General features: G+C 42.3%; 1 protein-coding gene across 3 annotated transcripts in view; it reads right to left on the bottom strand.

Annotated features, from left to right (window-relative positions):
• The window catches only part of LOC107376010 (SH3 and PX domain-containing protein 2A), a 170,241-nt gene that overhangs the window by 58,200 nt on the left and 90,040 nt on the right, over positions 1-22,001 (bottom strand). For all 3 annotated transcript variants that reach the window (XM_015944885.3, XM_015944883.3, XM_070542551.1), the window contains exons 3-5: positions 2,945-3,020; positions 1,669-1,745; positions 1,007-1,098 (exon numbers count right to left, since the gene is read on the bottom strand). In XM_015944885.3, coding sequence (XP_015800371.3) covers positions 1,007-1,098; positions 1,669-1,745; positions 2,945-3,020 — 245 coding nt within the window. The remainder of the gene's footprint in view (positions 1-1,006; positions 1,099-1,668; positions 1,746-2,944; positions 3,021-22,001) is intronic.

Raw genomic sequence — 22,001 nt, forward strand, 5'->3', positions numbered from 1 at the left:
CACCAGACCCTACGTGGACAAGCGGGTTCAGGAAACGGATGGATGGATAATAGACACCACCTTAAGAAGGTAGAAATTCCAGATGAAACAAACCCTCAGCCTTTTTACAAGCTTGCAGAAAGGCTCCCTCTTGTGGTGAAATTGTGTTAAAACAAGTGATCTGAGTTCTTTGCAAACCTGTTATGAACATTAGATGGCAGTGTTGGATGAGGGCTGATAAAACAAGACTGTTTCATTCTAGTCAGAAAAGCTCTTCTGTCATTTCTTATCAGTCATGTGCATCAGCAGGCATGCCGGCAATTTTTTTGTTTGTTTGTTTTGTTTATTTAGAAACTGAGCTCACCTCTAGGCCTTTTGGCACATAAAGATGAGATTTCCAGGGGAGTGATTTTGAAACAGTGCAGATCCAGTGGAAGTGAATGGGAGTGTACGGGTAGTGCGGCCTTTAGACCTCAGCCTATCCGTTTAGGCTGCACCGGATTGTCTCACTGCAGGAGACTCAATTGGAAGTGGGATTAACTTGAATGAGTATTGGAGGTTAAAAGTTGTGTCTTTTTTTCTTAAGTAAAAGCCAGATGGATATCTTCAAGAATTTGCATTTTACTGAGCAAAAAAAAATTCTTCATGCACAGGTCAAACCAAGCACAGAATGTCTGCTGAAACCTGCTGTGGGTCTGCCAGTTGCGTAATGACTCCTACTCTCACTTTGAACCGATTAAGATGAATGACTCAGCTGACAGCCTTTTCCACCATGAGACTTGAACCCGCTGAACTTCCATGACACCACTGATCCTTCCTCATTAGCTCTGGCTTCTCATGTCACAAGACCATTATTTTCAAAAACACAGTAACTCACAAGACTATCAGTCTTCAAAGCAACGCTATCAAAGATTGACATGAAATGATCCGGCTGCTGAAGCACACAAACACACAACAGCAGAGTTTAATATCTTATAGCTCTGCTTAAGAAGAGTTTTCTCTTGGACAATTTAGTTCGGTTACTCACTCAGTGGGAGGGTTAAGGTCTTCGGATTTTGTTTCAAAGAAGTTAAGGACCTCCTCGCTTTGACAGATTTGGGAGGGGAGTTTCATCAGAGCCTGTGAGGAAGAAGGGAGAGATAATGCTACTGGTTGCATTCAGATATCAACCATTTGTTTCAATGTAGCTGCGCCTTCCTGCTGATCAGAGGACCAGCAGGAGATGTGCAGTTGTGAAGAGACGAGAGGCTTGTGATCTTGGGACAACACACTCAAAAAGTAAACACACCTACTTAAAAAGGTAAAGGGTTCCAGGTAACATTAGCTTCTGGTGAATGGCAAAAAGGTTGTGACTAACCTGCCTGCATTCCTTTCAACCACTTTTTTTTCATAACCACACCACACTGCTGATTCATTCTCATTCTCTCATGCCCCAGATCCCTCGTTTCCTTTTGCGGCTGCATATTTACATCACTGACAGGACGTGACTGCTGCAGAAAGAGGACTGGCTTTCCTGTTTCAGGCTGGTGGGGGGAGATAAACGCCAAGGCCTGCCTTGAACTTATAAAGGGAAACCTCTGGCAAGCAAAAAAGGGCCCTTCCATCCAGGACATTCTGAGGTCTCAGCACAAAGGGCTGCACAAAAATAATAAAAAAAATACTAATTTGTCAAATATTATCCATCCTTACTTTGCAGTAATTGTCCAGGTGCTTCAGTCTTCTGACCGCTACATCTCTGATGTGACTGCGGCGAAACAAGACTTTACCTGAAAAGGGATAAAACATACATGTAGACACATTTTCGGGTGAATTGTTACTGATAAGTTCAGTTATAAGCCTGTATCTACATTTTTCTCCAACAGCTCTACTGTTTTCTGTCTTAAACACACTGAGAACGACAGACGTGTTTCGGGGTTTTTTTTAAATAAAAATGTTGCTATTTCAGAGATTTTCTGAAAAAGAAACAAGTTTCCCCTAAGTTTCAAAGGATTTTATTGAGTTGCATTAAACTTGTATATCAGGGGTAATGTAGGCCTAAACATCTAAACTTGTTGTCAAACAACTTCTGGGCCAAAGTAAATGCTCAGAGGCTCTAAAGGGGATTCAATGTCTGGAGAGTTTCCTAGAACTGGACACGAGATGTCATTGCTTCGTTTGCAAAGCCACTTGTGTAGGTGTGTTTTCTTTTGCCTTTTAGTGCTCCGTCAAGCTGAAAAAGGTCTTGCTCGTCCCCAGATTGTTCTTTATTGGTTGGGGGGACTGTGTTCTGCTTCAGGCTGAAGCTACGCCCTTGAATGATCTCAGGATGCTTTACTGTTGGCAGGACATAGGTCTAATGGGAGACCTCACCTTTTCTTCTGCAAACAATCCTTTCTCCAGATGCTCCAAATCAGCTGGAAAGTTGGATCTTTTACAGAAAATCAATTGGTCAAAAATGTTTTTCTTGGAGAGGAAGGGCTTCTCTGCTGCCTTTCCTGACACCAGACCATCCTCTAATAGTCTTCATCTCACTGTGCAACCACACTTTTTAGATGTTTCATTGTGCTTGTGCCCCTTAAAGGAGCCAACTTTGGGACAGTTAATGTTTTCATTCTCAAATGCTTTGGCCAAAGGTGTACAGCTCTCCTCATGCTAGGTTTACAAGACAAAAACAGCACCAGACCAGGCTCGAGTCACAAAGCTCGTCTGACAAAGGATCTCTTCACTCCTTTTTATCAGATAAGACCATTTCTGCTCTGCTGAGTTCCTATTGACATGGCTAACCCCAAACTGATTTGGCCTGGGAGGAGTTTGGAAGTTGATAAAACGGTGGAATGCAGTAGGCCACGCTATGGAGCGTGTGGGAGGACCAACAAACAACAGCTTCTAAATGCAAAGCCGAGCAGGAATTTGGAAAAACTCTGGTTAAACCTCAAACAGATGGGAACACCAATACTGGAAGGCTTCATGTGGTTCCACTTATCACCTGGCAAAAAGGGGATGATTCTCTTTTTGGGGTCCTTTTGTCCTCCCTCAATTGGGAATTTGTCGAGGATTCGCATCTGTGAAGGATCCAAAAGACAGTAAGGGTTACAAACAGCAAAACGTCAGACTTGTCATCCATCCGTTAAGTAGAAGTTCATATGCAGCGTATCCTGTTGATGGGTAGGTTTTTACAGAGCTCACAATGACACTGCAAAAACTGATTATAGAAAATGGTAAATGGCCTCTATTTGTATAGCGCCTTCTTAGAGTTCTACAACCCCCAAAGCGCTTCACAACACAATCAGCCATTCACCAATTCACTTGCTGGTGGGGATGAGCTACAATGTAGCCACAGCTGCCCTGGAGCGCACTGACAGAGGCGAGATCTGCCATATGCTGGTGCCACCGGTCCCTCCGACCACCACCACCAGCCAAGGCGGGTTAAGTGTCTTGTCCAAGGACACAGCAGCAGCATTCTCTGTGGGAGCTGGGATCGAACCTGCAACCTTCCAATTACTGGACAACCTCCTCCACCTCTTGAGCTATTGTTGCCCTTTAAAAAAACAGGAAATGTGCAAAAGCTAAATCTTTAGACCTTTTATTTTAAAATACTCTGTTAGATTTATTAAGAACTCTAGCCAAACAACTTAACCTATTGGCAGATTTTGTACTCAATACCAGAATATTTGGATCACATTTAAGAATATTTACCTTATTTTAAAGGGGAACTAGGCAGTTTTGACTTGCTTTTACCACCCCCTAGTGTCCATTAAGCCGGGCGTACACTGTGTGACTTTTTCACTTTTTTGAGCCGATTTTCCACTCGTGCGAGAAACCACGAGCTCGGGTCGAGTTTTGCGCCTAGCGTCGTGTAGTGTACAGGGGGTTACGAGAGGCGATTAACACCACGTGACCAGCTACCGATCAGCAATCGTGAGCTCGCACGGACTTCTGGCGTGTTTAATATTTTGCTCGTCCCTCATGAGGGTATCACACTGTTGAAGCGGCGCTGCGAGCAGCTGCGACCCGAAAAGTATCAGAACCGCTCACGGCGCATGCGCAATCCTGCATCAACGCCGCTCGCTCGCTATTTCCCTAATAACACACGCTGTTCGTTTTTGTTTCTACACGTTTTTTTACTCACAAAGATTGTCAAGAAAGCGTTTGTCGTGTTCATGTCAAATTAAACTGATCACAAAACACAATTTACTTTATTTCGTTTTCCTCATCCAACCCCATAAATCCCCGTGTGTCCTCCTGCAGCACTCCCGAAGGACAACAGGCAAAACAAGACAAAAACGTCTGACGTGTTGAGTAAAAACTGCTATTTTTAGCATATTTTTAGGTTCGACGTGTTGCTACCAGACGTACAGTGTGAGCAGCCAGGTCGCATCCGAGAACTGGGTCGTGCAGTGTGAGCACATGACTCGTGAGATCTGCCCTGCGAGGAAGTCGTACAGTTTGAGCTGAAGCTGAGTGCTACGAGTGAAAAAGTCGCACAGTGTACGCCCGGCTTTAGTCAAAGCATAACTTTTGCTGTGCGTTTGTCTCTTTAACACCTTAATCTAACGGCTGAAATGTCTCCCCAGCCTTCCTTAGTGTCTAAAGTAGGGATTCATCACTAAATCAATCAATTCAGCTGTGTTCATGATATGAAACATGCAGGAAACATGCTGGAAGCAGACTGCTGCACCAGGTATGTCAGCTCCACTTTACTAAGTCCAACAGGGACTGGACCGGCACCCTTAAGTTGCAAGTGTGGTATTCTGGCCACAGAGGTTGGTGGGAACTGGGTGGCCTTTCATTAACCCTGTAGAGAGTCATTTTAGCAAATAATGGCTCAAGAAAATGATTTAAAAATATAAAAAAGATGCAAAGTACACCTATAAAGTTATGTAGTTTTTCTAAATAAGAATTAGTTTTCTTTTTAGACTAAAAATGAGATAAAATGTCTAAAAATGTGTCTAATTCCTTTCTTAGAAAGTAGTTTTTGCAGTGCAGACACTGGGGAACTACCAGGTTTCCCTTTTCAATAAATCACACCCAGAAAGTATCAACAATACACAGACAGTAAGACAATTCCAGATGTAGCCCTGCCTTTCGAACCTCTTTCTTACATTCTGCTTTATTTTGTTCTAGATGTGTTCTTGTCAAAAAGTAATCGAGCATCAAACTGAAACAAAATGAACTACGAGGAAGGGACCGCCTCCGTCTAAGGTGGAGACACAGACTGGAGCTGCAGCTGGATCCAGTCGGTCTGGGCCAGTAGGAGTTGTTTGCAGGACTTCTGGAAGAGGTGGTTTGGTGTCCCACTTTGCAGCTCTGTAGGGTATTTTTCCAAACTCCTCTGCTAGTTTTGCTAAATGTCAGAGTTTCTCACAGAGCATGGCATTTCCTTCTCCTCTGAACTATAGACAGCCAAAGGAAAGTGAGTTCCCTTGAAAAAAAAGATGGTTATCATCAGGAACGAAAAAGGGCTGAGCGTAGTGAATAATCTTAGTAAACCACACCTAAACTCATGCAGGGTGACAAATTCAATCTTAAGATAAAAGTTTCTGCTCTTAAAATTTTGTCAAACAGAAAAATACAAGAGGTTCATAGGAAAGGATAAAGGTTTTCAACTTTCCTATGATGCATAAAGCTGCACACTCAGCTTCACAGCTTGAATTAGCAACATACACACCCTTAGATGCGAAAGTTCACACGGCGCTAACAGAAACGCTTCATCCTCCTAGGACCTCCCTGGATTTGACCACAGACCCACAAGGCAGGTGTGAACGTCGTTTGTGCAGCAACTGCCTCATAACTTGGAACAAAACGTATTAAAAATAAACATTTTTATGTGTCGTATATCTTTCATCTATTGAACTCAGAGAGGAGAAAATGTAACTAAGTCATATTTATTTCCCTGATTACATCCAGAAAAGTTTGATGTATTAACCCCTCAATTTTCCTACTGGGAAAAAAGAAACTCACATAGCAACAGGTGTTCCGATGTGTTCACCTCCTCATCTTATCCAATCATAACAATCAGGGCTAAAATGACACTGCTTACTGGAAACTCACATGAGCAAGTGACAAACAAACAAACAAACAAAGATTGCAAAGAACAAAGTGTTCTGAAAGAATTCTGAGAAAGGAGGAGTAGGAATGTTAGAGGGGAAATGCCTCTGATTTCATCTCTATCTTGCCATCTGACACCTACTCGGTGGTTGTTTATTGCAGAGAGATATGCAGCAGCTCTGCCAAGATTTAGCTGAAGAGAATCATCTATTGTTACAAAAACTATGATGGTATGTCGGGATAATTACGTTTAATTGTGGATTAATTTGATGTAAACTTCAAAACAATCAGCTTCATCACTTAAGAGTGACAAAACATTTTCTGCAATTAGTTTTGCAGATTTGCTCCAGACTGCATCTGTTGAGGCTTCAGAGAATGAGCTGGTGACAGATTGAAGGAAAATTAGAATTTAAAGGTTTTTTTTCTAAACAGGGAAGAAGGAGTTTTTGTGGAAAACCATGTTGCTCAACTTTCTCAATAGCAGATCCTCTCCTCACAAACCCAAAGTTCTGCCTCAGCAGATTTGCTGTGAGGTTAATATAAGTTCACTCCAGTAATCCAGCTCAAGGCAACATGGTTTAAGGAAAAAATTTGCATTCTAAAAGTTTCACCTTGAAACCAGGATTGGAGGTTTAGGGGAACTGAGCATCCAGAACGCTGACTGGCCAGGCAAGAGAATTTTAAAGCTTTGTACATTAAACACAATTTCACAACCAACACACCTTTTTTTTTTTTACAAAGCAAGATTTTATGGATTCTGCTATTAGTGTAGAATTATTTAGTCCAGGTTTGAAGAGTCTATGTGTTGGAGTTTTAATATAAGAGTAGATTAAAGATGCCCAAGGTGCGGTCATCCCACTCAGGAAAAGACCACAGACTTGGTAACCGAGCACTATTTATTTAGCACCTCAAAGCCTTGAACATTACAACCTCCTTACTTGCCACAGAACTCCTCATTTTGGTCTCCTAGCTTCTTCCAGAACCTTCTCTCCTATAACCAGAGCAGACCAATCACAATACACAGACCCAGTACATGGTTCCCCCTAGCGTATAAATCAGGTTACAGCACTCCTCCCCCATAAAGTTCAAAACAGACCTTTCATATTCAGTCTCTCTGGTGGTTTACGAGTGCGTTGAGATCTACAAACCATGCTTGGTATCTCATCTTGTACCTCTTTTTCTGGTGTCACTGGAAATGCCCTTGATATCTCCACCTCTGTTGACTTCCCAGCGATGTCCTCTTGTCTACCCATCTCAGATATGTTCTCTTCTTGAACCACTTCCAGCTCAGAAGAATCTGTCTGCCTCATAGATGCTGGATACAGTTCCAGAACATTGGACAATGGTATGTAGGATACATTTAAACCCCCAACTGGTCTGAGACAAACATGATCCTGATGTTGTCTAATCACACTTACTGTTTCCAACTTAACAACAAAAGATATAGGACCTGTCTGTTCTTGGATCACCCCTGGTAACCACAAATCTTTTGATTTGGAACTGAAGTTTCTTACAAAAACCTGTACTACTGGACCCAACTTTCTCTCGTTTGCATGTAAATCATGACGTTCTTTTTGTTTCTCTTGTTTTGCTATTACTCTCGCCCTCATATCTGGACATAGCAAATCCAGCTTTGACTTAGGTCTACGCCCAAACAACAACTCAGCTGGTCTCTCTCCTGTAGTTGTTGGTGGCGTCAAGCGGTACTTAAACAATAATCTAGACAGTTTAGTACTCAAAAAATCTCCTACCATTCTCTTTAACCCTTCTTTCACTGTCTGAACCGCTCTCTCAGCCATTCCATTTGAGGATGGATGAAAAGGAGAAGTGCGAATGTGTCGGATGCCATTCTGGTCTATGAACTCCTTAAACAGTTCACTCGTGAAGGTAGAACAATTATCTGTTACTAACACATCTGGCAAACCATGAACAGCAAAAATCTGTCTCAGCTTCTCTATTGTAGCACAAGCTGTGATGTTGCTCATAATGTGACACTCGATCCATTTTGAATAGGCATCGATCAAGACCAACAGCATGTGTCCCATGAATGGTCCAAATGCAATCTCAACCATGGACTACTCGGCCACTCCCATGGATGTAACAGTGCTGGTGCCGGCATCTTCTGGTGAGACTGGCATTGAGGACACACTTTTACTTTGTCCTCTAGATCTGAATCCATTTTAGGCCACCAGACATACGATCTAGCCAAACTTTTCATTCTTGACACTCCAGGGTGTGTCTCATGAATCTCCTCCACTATCGGTTTTCTGCCTGGAGGAGGTATCACGACCCTCATCCCCTAAAAAATGCAACCATCCTGCAGGCTCAATTCTGACCTGTTCTTAGCATATTGCTTAAGATCATCTTCTACCCCTTCCTCAGGCCCACCCTGTAAGAGATAGGTCTTCACCTTTGACAGAACCGGGTCCCTGCCAATCCATTTAAAATGTGGACTGCCTGCTTTGGGGTTTCCAACAACTTTTCCATTACAAACACTGTCTCTGGACACCCTTGTGACGTGGAAGGTGCCTCCGGCAACGGCAACCTACTTAATGTGTCCGCAATGGCGTTATCCTTACCAGCTCTGTACATCAAAACATACTGGTGTGCCGACAATGTTAAAGCCCAGCGTTGCACTCGAGCCGAGGCCAATGGCAGAACACCTTTAGTTTCCCCAAACAAGCCTTAAAGAGGTTTATGGTCTGTATAAATCCAAAAACAATGACCATACAAATACTGATGGAAACAGTTTACTGCAAACACCACCGCTAGCCCTTCTTTATCCAGCTGAGAATAACCTTTCTCTGCCTTGGATAATGTGCGTGAAGCAAAAGCAATGGGTTTCTCTGACCCATCTTCCATAATGTGTGAAAACACTACACCTACCCCGTATGGCGAGGCGTCACACAATAGGGTTATCTCTTTATCAGGATCGAAATGAACAAGAAGCTGAGCTGAGTGAAGAAGCTCCTTGACTTCCTGAAAAGCTTTATCCTGCTGCACACCCCAGTGCCACACCGTTTCATGATGGAGCAGTTTGTACAAGGGGGCCAGAACCTGTGAAAGATCCTGCAAAAACTTTCCATAATAATTCACCACCATCCCTAAGAACGACCTGAGCTCTGCAATGCTTCTTGGGCTTGGGGCGTCTCTGACAGCCCTCACCTTATCTGCAACCGGGTCCAGACCTTCTGCACGTATCTTTTGTCCTAAATAGGTCACACTCAGGGCCAGAAACTCATATTTGTCCCTTTTTAAACGTAGATCAGCAAACCTTGTTTCAGCAAACCTTTGTAGCACCTTTTCCAAGTTGCTTAAATGTTCTTCTTCAGTGGTACCTGCAATCAGGATATCGTCTAGATACACTGCCACATGTGGAATACCCTGCAGTAGGATATCCATTGTTCTTTGAAAAATAGCAGGACTAGCTACTACACCAAAAACCAACCTGTTGTACTTAAACAACCCTTTGTGTGTGTTTATCCTAACATACTCCTTTGACTCTTCATCCAGTAAGAGCTGCTGATAGACATGACTCATGTCTAACTTTGTAAACATTTCCCCCCGCTAAAATGGCAAACAAATCGTCAGCTCTCGGTAGAGGATACTCCTCCAGCTTTGAAACTTGGTTCACTGTGAGCTTATAATTACCACAGATTCTTACTGACTTATCAGGTTTCATGACAGGAACAATGGGAGCTGCCCATCTTGAAAAATGAACAGATTCAATGATACCCAAACCTTGCAACCGATTCAGTTCTTCTTCCACCTTTTGTTTCATATCATATGGTACTACCCTTGGCTTAAAGAATCTTGGCTTAGCATCTGGGTCAACATGCAACTTTACATTTACACCTTTAAGAGCACCCAGTTCATCTTTAAACACATCCTTATACTTATGCAAAAGACTTTCTGTTGTCTGTACATACTTAATCTCATGCCAGTTCAGTTTTATTTTCTGCAACCAATCCCTCCCCAAAAGGTTAGGACCACCACCTTTAGCTACCACCAGTCTTCCCTCCGACCATTGATCTCCTGTTGTGATGTCCACCTGCAGGACTCCAACATGAGGTATCGGCTGACCAGTGTACGTTCTCAGCTTGAGTTTTGATGAACGCAGTGGTGGAGGGTTGTTACTCCACATACTTCTGTAGGTGTCCTCATTGATAACTGAAGCTGTAGCGCCCGAGTCCACCTCGAACCTGATGTTCTTCCCGTTGACAAACTGTTGCATAATATGGACTTGGTGGTCCCTCATCCTCATCCACCCCGAACATATTGAAGGAACAAGTTGCATCAGACTCTACTTCCTGCACATGATGGTTACCGGCTCCTTGCTTGTGAACCTTCTTTGCTGGCTTAGATTTAGACTTAGCACTTCTGCATTTCTTCAATAGATGTCCTGTCTTATGACACCCGTGGCAAATCATGTCTTTAAACTTACAGTCATTTGCATAATGTGAGCCTCCACACCTGTAGCATTCCACTCTCTTGGTAGAACCTGTAGCCTCTCTTACAACCTGATGCACTGCCGCCGGCTGCGACCCTGACTGTCCCTTTTGGATGTCTTTAGCATTACTTGCTGCCATTTCCATTCCTTGAGCGATTTCCATTGCTTTCTTAAAAGTTAGAGGTGGAGCTTCTCCTAATAAATGGAGTTGAATGGCATCATTAATACCACAAACAAGTCTGTCACGGAGCATATCGTCCAAAACGGCTCCAAACTCACAATGCTCTGATAATTATCGTAAATCCGCAACAACATTGGCAACTGACTGACTTGTTTTCCTGAACAGACTGTGGAACTTGAAACGCTGCACTATCACAGACGGTTTTGGATTGTGGTGGTTCCCAACGAGCTTGACTATTTCCTCATACGAAATGTCTCCTGGTTTCCATGGCATTGCTAAATTCCTTATAAGCTCATAAGTTGTAGTTCCACACACACTCAGAAGGATAGCACGCTTCTTTTGCTCCTCCGTAATACCATTTGCGAAGAAAAAATGTCCCAACCTTTCCTCATATTCAGTCCAGTCCTCGTCTCCTTCCACAAACTCTCCAACCACACCGAACATGGCCATCTGGGCCGGCTGTAACAATGAACTTTGTCCTCCCTCCGCCGACAATGCGGGCCCTCCAGCGGCACATTACAGCATTAAGAGACGTTGAAGAGACATTGAGTGATGGTTTGCTTATAGCAAAGGTCCTGAAAGGTTTGCCTGACTCTTTCAAACCTTTTATCATCCACACCATGCAGAGTGACGACGACATGACTTTTACCATGTTCAAATGTAAGCTAAGGAGCTATGACGAGACCGAGAAACTGCGAGGAACAACAACAACTGAAGACAACGTGATGAAGATCCGCATGCAACCCAGAGAGTGTTCTACACGAACGGACATGCGAGAACGAAGCGCCGGAGGTGGTAATATGAACTGTTTTAAATGTGGTCGAGCTGGTCACAAAGCCAGGACCTGCAGACAAAAGAAGTGGTGTAGCTTCTGCAGAACTTCTACCCACTAAACCGATGTGTGCAGAAAGAAAAACAAACCAGATGACGTAAGGAAAGCTGTGGAGAATGACGATGAAAAGGAATACACATTCCAAGCGAGAGAATCAGACGGAATGACGGGTGAAGCCAGAAAGGGGAGCCTGATGGTGGACACCGGAGTGACTTCACATATCGTCACTGATCTCAGTAGGTTCCAGAAATTCAATGAGGACTTCAGGGCTGAGTCACACCACATCGAGTTGGCAGACGGAACATGATGCAAAGGGCTAGCAGAACAAAGAAGAGAAGCTGTGGTGGCCTTGGTTGACAGAAACGGAAAACACCACAAGGCTGTGCTAAGGAGAACCTTATATGTACCTTCGTACCCCCAGGACATCTTCTCAGTGAGAGCAGCAACCACCTGTGGAGCAACTGTTATCTTCAGACGAGGTGGCAATGATCTACGACATCCCGGTGGTACAAGATTTCCCATCAAAAAACAAGACAGACTGTATTATCTACAAACCGTGAGTAACAATGCCAATGGCATTTGCAGCGGTTCATATGACATTAACACGTGGCATGAAATAATGGGACATTGTAATTTTAATGACATAAAGAACTTACAGAATGTAGTAGATGGGATGAAAATAAGTGATGAAACAGAAAAAGACTGTGAAGTGTGCATAAAAGGAAAATTTGTACAAACCAGGAATAGAGAGCTTGATGCAAATGCAGAATCTGTGTTTGAGCTGGTGCATACAGATCTAGCTGGACCGATTAGTCCAGAAACTAAAGGATATAAGTTTGCATTATCATTTACTGATGACTATACAAGTGCAGTTTTTGTGTATTTCCTAAAGAGGAAGAGTGACACGGTACAAGCAACAGAAAAATTCCTAGCTGACACAGCATCTTATGGGAAAATAAAGTGTGTGCGTTCAGACAATGGAACAGAGTTTACAGGAAGAGAATATGAGAGATTGCTCAGAGAAAGAGGCATAAGGCAAGAAACTTTAGCCCCTTATTCCCCACACCAGAATGGTACAGCAGAACGCAATTGGCGTACAATTTTTGACATGGCTAGATGTATGTTGATAGAAAGTAACCTACCCAAGACCCTGTGGACTTTCGCTGTCCAAGAAGCAGCTATTATTAGGAACAGGTATTACAACAAGTGCTTTAAAGCCACACCTTACCAACTGTTGAGAGGCAGAAGACCTAATCTGTCAAGGATGCACAAATTCGGCACACCATGTTTTGTATACAAACAGGGTGGAAGTAAGCCTGATGCTAGAGAAGAAGAAGAATTTGTAGGACATGATAAAAACAGCCCTGCATTCCTGATCTATTTTCCTCAGACAGGCAAAGTAGGGAGACATAGACTAATAAAGTTTGGAACAAGAGAAACAAAACCAGAGCCATATCCGACTGCGGTTTCTGATGAAGAGATGGACTACCTTCAAAGGAGTTAAGAGAGAAAGGAAAGGGAGAGTGAACCGACACCAACCTTGCAAGACCCAGGATAGGGAAGTAGTCAGACAGTACAACCAGATGAGGAGACATTAGAGATGCCTAGATACCCACAAAGAGAGAGAAGAAAACCAAAACATTTGGGAGATTACGAAACTAACTACAAAACAAAGAATCATGATGATGAGGATGATGATGATCAAATACTGTGTAACCTAGATTATTGTTACAGGATGACTGATATTCCTCTGACCTACGAGGAGGCAATACAGTCACCAGAGTCAGACAAATGGATAACAGCAATGAATGGGAAATGGAATCATTAACAGAAAACAACACATTCACCCTGATGAATCTACCAGACGATAAAAAGACAGTGGGGGGCAAGTGGGTATATCATGTAAAGAAAAACGTGGATGGAACTGATAAGTTCAAAGCTAGATACGTAGCTAAAGGTTTCAGCTAGAAAAAGGGAGAAAGCTACAGTGAAACTTTCTCACCTACTGCCCACTTAACAAGTGTAAGAATCCTAATGCAAAAAGCAGTACATGAAGGTCTGTTATTGCATCACATGGATGCAGAGTATATGGCGCTAGCAGCAACTGTAAAATAATGTTTGTATCTCAGACAGCTTCTTGAACACATGGACAAGTGTGTATACATCTCACCTGTAATACATGAGGACAATCAAGGCACTATGGCACTAGCAAAGAATCCTGTTCAAAGACAGAGATGTAAACACACTGATATCAAATATCATTTTATAAGGAAAACTCTACAAGACGGAAAGGTTGACATAATCTACTGTCCAACAGAAGAGATGGTCGCTGATATCATGACCAAACCAGTTACAACATCAAAGCTGACAAAGTTTACTGTTTTGTTATTTGGACACTAACCACAGAGCAAGTGGGAGTGTTGAGTTGTGTGCTCTGACGCAATGTTTATTTGAATATTTGTATATGTGTATGCTTTTATTTATAAAGGAAACAAGACTTGTTGATGGATCAGCCAATCAACACTCAATGTAATGAACTTTGAACCTGTGTATTTTCCAATAAAAATGGCAGCCGCGCCCAGCCGTGCAAAGGAGCCGACGAGCCAGCAACCAGTTGTTGTGACAACTCTCTTTACTTGAACCACAGAAACGGATTATGTGATTGCTTTTAGCTCCAACCCGAGAGTGTTATTCACCGGATCGATCAACTCTGCTCAACAATCTGAGATTGGCCGCCAAGTTTGGACTTGCAGTGCTGGGGTTAGCAGTTGCCAATTCAGACCCACAGACGCCACGCTTTGGATTTGTTTGTCCAAACTATTTAAGACTCAAAACTCAAGACAACTTTATTAGTCCCTGAGGGGCAATTCGAGACAGCATTGAGAAGCAGCCGGCACTAAAATCTCTAAATTCTAAAAACACAACCAATTTACACATTTGCAAAACCCATAAAACCTATATACGCATTCATTTCATAACCTCACATGTGAATGACCAACAATGAGTAAACCTTTGGCTCACACACATACACACACACACACATACATACACACACACACACACGCACACACAAATACACATGCATACACGTAACTACATGCACACACACATACAAGTAATGCACACGCCCCCATCTGCACTGAGAATTAAGAAGAAGCACAGCTCTGGGAACAAAGGAACTTCTCCTCCTCTGTGTTTTACAGCATGGGCATCGAAGTCAGCATTTGGAGGGCAGCCACTCGAAAACAGTATGAAGAGGGTGTGATGGGTCTTTAATGATTTTCTGTGCTAAACTTCCTGTATGCTGGTCACATTGAGAAGTTAAGTTTCGCAGTGGTAGTCCAATGATCCGAGAGCATACATTGACGGTGCTTTGTAGACGGTTTCTATACTTCAGGCTGACAGAATAAAACCAACAGGGGATGGAAAATGTGATAATACTCTATAAAAGAATAATAGAAAGTCAGTAAAATGTCCTTCCTGACTCCAAATGAATTCAACTTCCTCAGGAGGTAGAGTCGTTGCTGGCACTTTCTGAGGATGTCCTCAGTGTTGGAAGCGAATTTCAGGAGGTGATCAAAGGTGGTCCCTAGATATTTATACTCTTCAACCAGCTCCACTGGCTGTCCATGAATGATAGTGGAGGCAGCAGTAACCAGCGCTCTCTGTTTGTTTGAGAAGGACACTACCATCTCCTTAGTTTTGGTCACATTCAGCTCCAGACATGCAGTGTCACACCAATCCACTAACTCCTGCAGGACCTGCCCATGGTAAACAGTAGGGCCTGACAGAAGAGACAGGAGCACAGTGTCATCAGTGTATTTTTCCATATAACTGTCAGACTGGATGGATCTACAGTCATCTGTGTAGAGAATGAAGAGTAGAGGAGACAACACGCAGCCTTGTGGGGTGCCAGTAGAGGTGTAAAGAAGGTCCGAGAGAGTGTTGTTAACCAGAACTCTTTGTGATCTGTTAGTTAAGAAATCCAGGATCAATAGGATTATCTGATCATCCAGGTGAAAAAGAGAAGCGAGTTTGCCAGCCAGGATGTGAGGTTGCAGGGTGTTAAACGCTGAAGAGAAGTCAACAAACAGGAGTCTAGCTGAAGAGTTTGGGATCTCCAGATGCCTGTGCACAATGTCTAAGATGAATGTTTTTGCATCAACAACACTTCTCCCTTTCCGATACGCAAACTGAAGTGGATCTAACTGAGGGTGTAAGGCTCCAATAATGTGATGTTTCAGGATCCTCTCCATAGCCTTCATCGGTAAAGAGGTCAAAGCCACAGGTCGAAGATCATTAAGAGCCTTAACCCTGCTGGTCTTGGGGATGGGTATGTCCGTAGAGTGTTTCCAAAGCTGGGGAGCTGTGCTTTTATCCATGAAGCTCTGCAACAAGGTCTGAAACACACCCCCTAGTTGCTGTGCACGCTTTCTGAGAACTCTGCTGCTGATGTGGTCTGGGCCAGGTGCACTTTTCTCCTTAGTCTGCTTAAGAGCTTTCACAACCTCCTGCATGGTAAATCTGAATCTGAATGCAGGGTTCCCAGGGTTTAATTTTGATTTTATTTCCTGGAGCTGGACGTGATTATCAGACTTGAACCGAGTATAAAAAGAGCTGAGATCATCAGGCAAAGATGTCGGTGTGCTGCTCTCCACCTGAATTGACCTGCAACTAGGTGTTGCTATTCTTCAAGTTTTATTCAAAATTTGTTTTCAAAACTTCAGCACTTCAACTTTACTTCACAGTAAACAAATGCAAGCGGCTGCGGCCCAAACAGCACCAGAACCGCTCACGGCACATGCGCAAACATGGCTCGCCAGCTGTTTCCCTATTAACACACGTTCGTTTTAATTTCTACACATTTTTTTTTTGTCTCACACTAACAAGGATTGTCGAAAGCATGTTTGCCGTGGTTATGTCAAATTATACTGATCACAAAACATTTATTTACTTTCTTTCGTTTTCCTCCGCCACTCATAAATACCTGTGTCCTCCTGCAGCAACCCTGAGGGACAACGGACATCAATAACAACACAGTAAAAAGTCCACCATGTTGTAAAAACTGCTATTTTTAGCACATTTTAAGTCTGACGTGTTGCTACCAGATGTACGGTGTGAGCTGAAACCAAGTGCTACAAATGAAAAAGTCACACAGTGTCCGCAGAATATATAGAAATACAGGCTAAAATGCATTATCTTGTAGAGGCTCTGAGTCCACTTGCAGAAGTGACATTTACATGTGGATGTTTCCTGGCCAGGTCGCAGCATCGAGGAATGTGGTGTTGTAGTAGGCTAAATCCATTTTACAGTATTTACACTGGAGTACGTTTTCCGCCTTACGACGTGAAAAATGGTCCCACACCTTTGACATTTTGTGCCTTTTTCGCACTCCACCGGGGTCCACATTGTCCGCCATGGCTTAAAAGAAAGTTAAGTTGCGTTCGCTACTCGCGTGTGCATTCAGTACAGTGTGTAAGTGCGTCACTTATTTCAGTTCGGGTGAAACATGACCCCGGGCGATTGCAAAGCCATGAATTAATTAAAAATGAATTAAACGAAGCTTCGAGGCAGAGAATTTGACTCGAGGATTTCTTGTACTCGAATTATTTGAGGTACTCGAGGAATCGTTTCAGCCCTAATTCACGCATTCAAAACTCATCATTCTCAATTTTAGCTCCATCCAACACAGGTTTGCTTTTAAACAAGTAACATCAAAGCTGTTAAGGGTTGTTATCAAAACTGCAATTTATGAAATGTAATTTTATGATTGTCGTTTCAAATCTTTTAGTTTAAAATTGTTAGTAAATAAATTTCTTCATTTTTAAACTTGCCTCATTATTGAAACGAAACACAGAAAGGTAGCATTTCCAGTTTATCAAATGAAAAGAATCTTAATGAATCTTCTTTTTAATAAATAACCTTTCCTATTAATTTAAGCATGTTAAATTAATTTTCACACCATTACACCATTGAGCAGGATTGATGGTTTATCCCTTGACATCCATGTGGCAGGGGTGAGGTGGTGCTCACTCCTCACCCCTGCCACATGGACGTCAAGGGATAAACCATCAACCCTGCTCAATGGTCAACTTTCCTCACGGGGTCACCCATTAGGACAGTGGGAGGGTTAAAAAGTAAAAGGCTCATTTTATATTTATTTTGAAACTAATACGTATAAAAAATAACGTCTTCATGTCACATGATGCAAGCCTGTTCCATTTAACCACTTTCTTTGACCAAGGAAGGACAGTGCCCTCGTAAGCAAGGCGCCTGGCCTCACAAGAAGGCCAGGCGCCTTGACATTGAGAAACACCCACTGTCTCTAACAGTTATTATCTGCTACTAGAGTCTCAGTCTTGCAAACTGTTGCTTTCCTCCAAGCACATATTGTAAACTATACACTAAAACAACAATAAAACCCATGTTCATATTGTTTGTCAAGTTGTTTTAAATGTTATCAATAAAGGGAAGAACACTGTTGTCATTTAATTGGTGGATGTTGTAGCAGGACCCAAAATGCAGGTCAATCCAGGAGGCAGCCAGATAGGTTCAAAAATCCAAACGTTTATTTTAAAGTTGTGGTCAAGAGCATGAGGATGAGGACGAGCAGGCAGATGAAGAGGAAGATGAAGACATGAGGATGCAACCACAAGAAACCAACAATGAGTGGAGGACTGAAAGGGTTTAAATAGAGTGAGGCAGCGATGAGAAAAAGGGAACAGGTGTGATGATTACTGAATTGTTGCAGGTGTGATTGTTTAACAGGCGCTGAGGGAAAACAGAAAGACAGAACAGAACTATGGGAAATGGAGGCAATACAAAAACACAAGAGGGCTGTACAGAATCAGATAAAACATTAAGACACTAGAACTAAATACTGAAAGAATAACCCAAAGGGTTCAAATGAAGGCAACTGGACTTCTTTGGTTTCTTGAAGACGTTTTGCTTCTCATCCAAGGAGTAAAAGAAGTTATCTATGGGCTTGTTCGAGTTGAGCAGCGCCTCGCCTGGAAAACAGACGAGAGCAGACGGACACAGCAGAGGGGGTGGCTGAAAGTCGGCGTTTCCCTACAAGTGTATCTCGCGGGTGACGACGGATGAAGATACTGCGTTAGAGTTCATTCTTGTTTAATTTTTTATTTTAATTCTGGTGCCTGTTAGCAACCGAAACACATCCTCACATGCTTGTGGATAATATAATGCATATGGAGACATGACTGTAATAATAAGTAAAGGTTATCAGCTGTAGTTTTAGTGTGCTCATAGGAAACGTGACAAAAGAACACAAATCATTTCTCCTTATGGCCTATATAGTTATCATCAACGTTACATGATTTACAGAACACATGTGACCAATTAATTGCATTCTACCACTGGATGTTTGGATCAAAATGTGAACCAATCAGATCTTAGATCAGGTGAGAGCCAGGTGTTTCCCGTCATCCCCTAGGTTTTGCAGCCGAGGGAGAGCAACTGCAGCACCTTGCTCCAAAATCTGCAGCCACCTTGATCTCATGAGGTTATCGTTGCCTACGTATGTGAAACGGTTTATATACTAAATTTTAATAATAATGGGAAATATAACACATAAAGATAACACACAAAAACAGATGAAAACAATCGACAATAGTAAAATGGTCGGTATGAGATTTGATCATATGAGTCACAAGTCAGCCGGCGTCAAGTCAAATCCCCACGCTTGGGGTGAAAGTCAGAGTCCGGTGGTGCGATTTTTTCCTACCACACCGTTGAGATTGTTCACAGAAGAGAGCAGTCTGCTCTTCAGTTACTTGAGATGTCCTGGTTCGTTCAGTGGTTAAGGCTCGCCATCTCCCTCGTCAGGAAGAAATCCAGTTCTCGTTCCAAGTGAGTGATCATAGGAGTCGGGATCAAACCCAAGAAAAAAAAAAACCCAGCCTGTAAACAACAGGACTGTTAGCGAGTTGGCATCGACCCTTCTCGTCACATCACAGCATAAAGTCTTACAGACTTAAACAAATGCTTCACTCTATTGGCATAGCCAATCATGTTTGGGTTCACAGTTCAACTAACATAACATCAATTTGATTGTCTATTAAAATAATTCTCAGTAGCTCTGGAAATATAATTACATATGACAACAATTGTTCAGCTCAATAGGCTCAGTTAGATTCTATTACTCTACACTATTCAACAAGAAATACATTCATGACAACAAGGATACATTTAGTTGTGTTTCTATACAGCATTGTGACACCTTGTATATCTGTAACACAATAAATAAATAAATAAATAAATAAATAAATAAATAAATAAATAAATAAATAAATAAAATGTTCTATAACAAAACTCAACAAAATATAAATTCTGGTCCTTTGGTCCACCTTTGTAAAATAATTCCTCCCTAATCAGTTAGCTTTTATTTATTTTTATTTATCTATTTTTTTTTATTATTAAATGTTTGGTTAAGGGACGCATTGCTAATTCTATGGCGTTAGCTATAACGCCCCTGAGGACCTTGTACATCTAGGCCGTACCACCATTAACTGGCGGTTTGAGCCGTTAACTCCTGGGAATCCCATATGCCCTACCGCCGTTAACTGGCGGTTTGAGCCGTTAACTCCTATATGCCCTACCACCGTTAACTGGTAGTTTGAGATGTTAACTCCTGGGATCTAACGTCTAGCAGCCCACTGCTGTCACCTCGGTTGCTGTAATTAGCTTTTTGAATTTAATAATTTACTGAATTTAATCTCATTCACTCACCAACGCGCTCCAACGGTTCCCTCCTACAGAGGATTGGTTCACTCTGTCGTCTCCACACAAATCTATAAGAATGGAATTAATTTGATAAGCTATTTAAGTTTCCTTTTTTTTTAAGTTGCATCGTTAGCTTTTTCTCTTCTTTTTTCTTTACTCACCGCGTTGGTTCCAAGTTCCTAGCTCTTATTAGAAGGAGTCAAGTCCGCCTCTCCCTCTATCTATGCGGCACCCAAATCAGGGTTCTTCACGGCCTCGACCGTTGTTTTTTTTTTCTCTCTCTCTCTCTCTCTAACCGCTCAGTCTTTGCTTTCTGTATCTGCGTGCTGCACAGCCGTTTGTCTCTCCTCTCGCTCAGCTGCGTCGCACGGTTTTATTTCGCGGAGGCGGGACTTATTTCTCTCAGCCAATGAAATTTCAGATTCCCACCTGGACCAATAGTATACAGCTTTCCTCTTCTGTTTCTGTTAGGGATGTTCAAGATTCTTGTTTTAACCGATGTTTAATATTAAACTCGTTATTTTAGTTATTCACCCTTCCAATAATTCATTATGAAATTATCTATTAGTTAATTAGATATCTATTAATTAGTATTGTTAATTTCCTTAATTTATATTTTATATTTTATCTAAATTGAGGATGGATCATATTAGTAAGCCAATTAGTTAATACCTCATTAAGGTTCTAGCTTCTGGGTTACATCCTCCCCCATTAAATATCATGCACGTCCCTGTGCATTGTTTCTACGGGGTACACAACTTCTTGAGTAAGAGAGTCAATAAAAGCTTTATTAAGTCCTTGGAAAAGGGACCTAACTACGGTCACTAGTGGATTGCCCAATTGAGAGTAAGTTAGTCTTTGAGGAGGCTGACTACTTCGTTCAGATCTCCTGACATACATCTCTGGTTGCACAGTATCATGCTCATCCGTTTCGGTTTGATTCTCAACTGAGACAGGACGAAGTGAGCTCTCTGTTTCCGACAGAGCTGATGAGCTATTCTCTAAGACTTTGGTCTTTTCAGATGTATGTGTCTGATCGTGTATGATGGGTTCAAAACTTACATCACGTTGCTGCGACTTTAGGACACCATCCAATTGAGGTAGGTTTGTGTTAGTTTCATCCCCCGTTTCTACGTCAGGTAAGTATACTTCGTTTTTTTTCGTTTTTTCAGGTAAGTATGTTGCTGCTTCTTTCACTCTTTCAGGTAAGAATGTCGCAGTTTCACTCATTCTGTCAGGTAAGAATGTTTCGGTGTTGATGCCTTTGTCAAGTAAGGACAATTCAGCAATTTCATTACCAGCTAAGGTTGGTTCCTTGCGATCCCCTGTGTGTAAGGATAGTGTGTTTTGTTGTTGAATATTATTTACCGGTCCTGAATCTGCTATGAGTTCCCTATTTGGCAAGGTGACCGCTATTTGATAGGATGGTCGGTTTAGCACTTGTGGAAGATCAGAGTAATAAAACTCATCTACCTCTTCGTCAAGTGGCTCATCTGGGTCAGGTTCTAAGGCTGAACTCTGTCTTGTATGAGGTCTGCTAGGTTTCGTAACGCGTTCTGTTTCATTTTCTAATGAAGAGAGAAAACCACAAGGCAGTAAAAGATCTCTGTGGAGTGTTCTGTTGGGTCCTTCTCCGTTCTCTGGTTTTACAGTGTATACTGGCAAGTTTTCCATCTGTTTGAGAACTATATACACTGTTTGCTCCCATTTGTCTGCTAATTTATGCTTTTCTCTTAAGCGAAGATTTCGGACTAAAACACGATCTCCCACACCTAGTGTGGACTCACGAA

This window comes from Nothobranchius furzeri, chromosome 12 (genome assembly GCF_043380555.1).
Source record: "Nothobranchius furzeri strain GRZ-AD chromosome 12, NfurGRZ-RIMD1, whole genome shotgun sequence".
In the NCBI taxonomy this organism is placed as follows: Eukaryota; Metazoa; Chordata; class Actinopteri; order Cyprinodontiformes; family Nothobranchiidae; genus Nothobranchius; species Nothobranchius furzeri.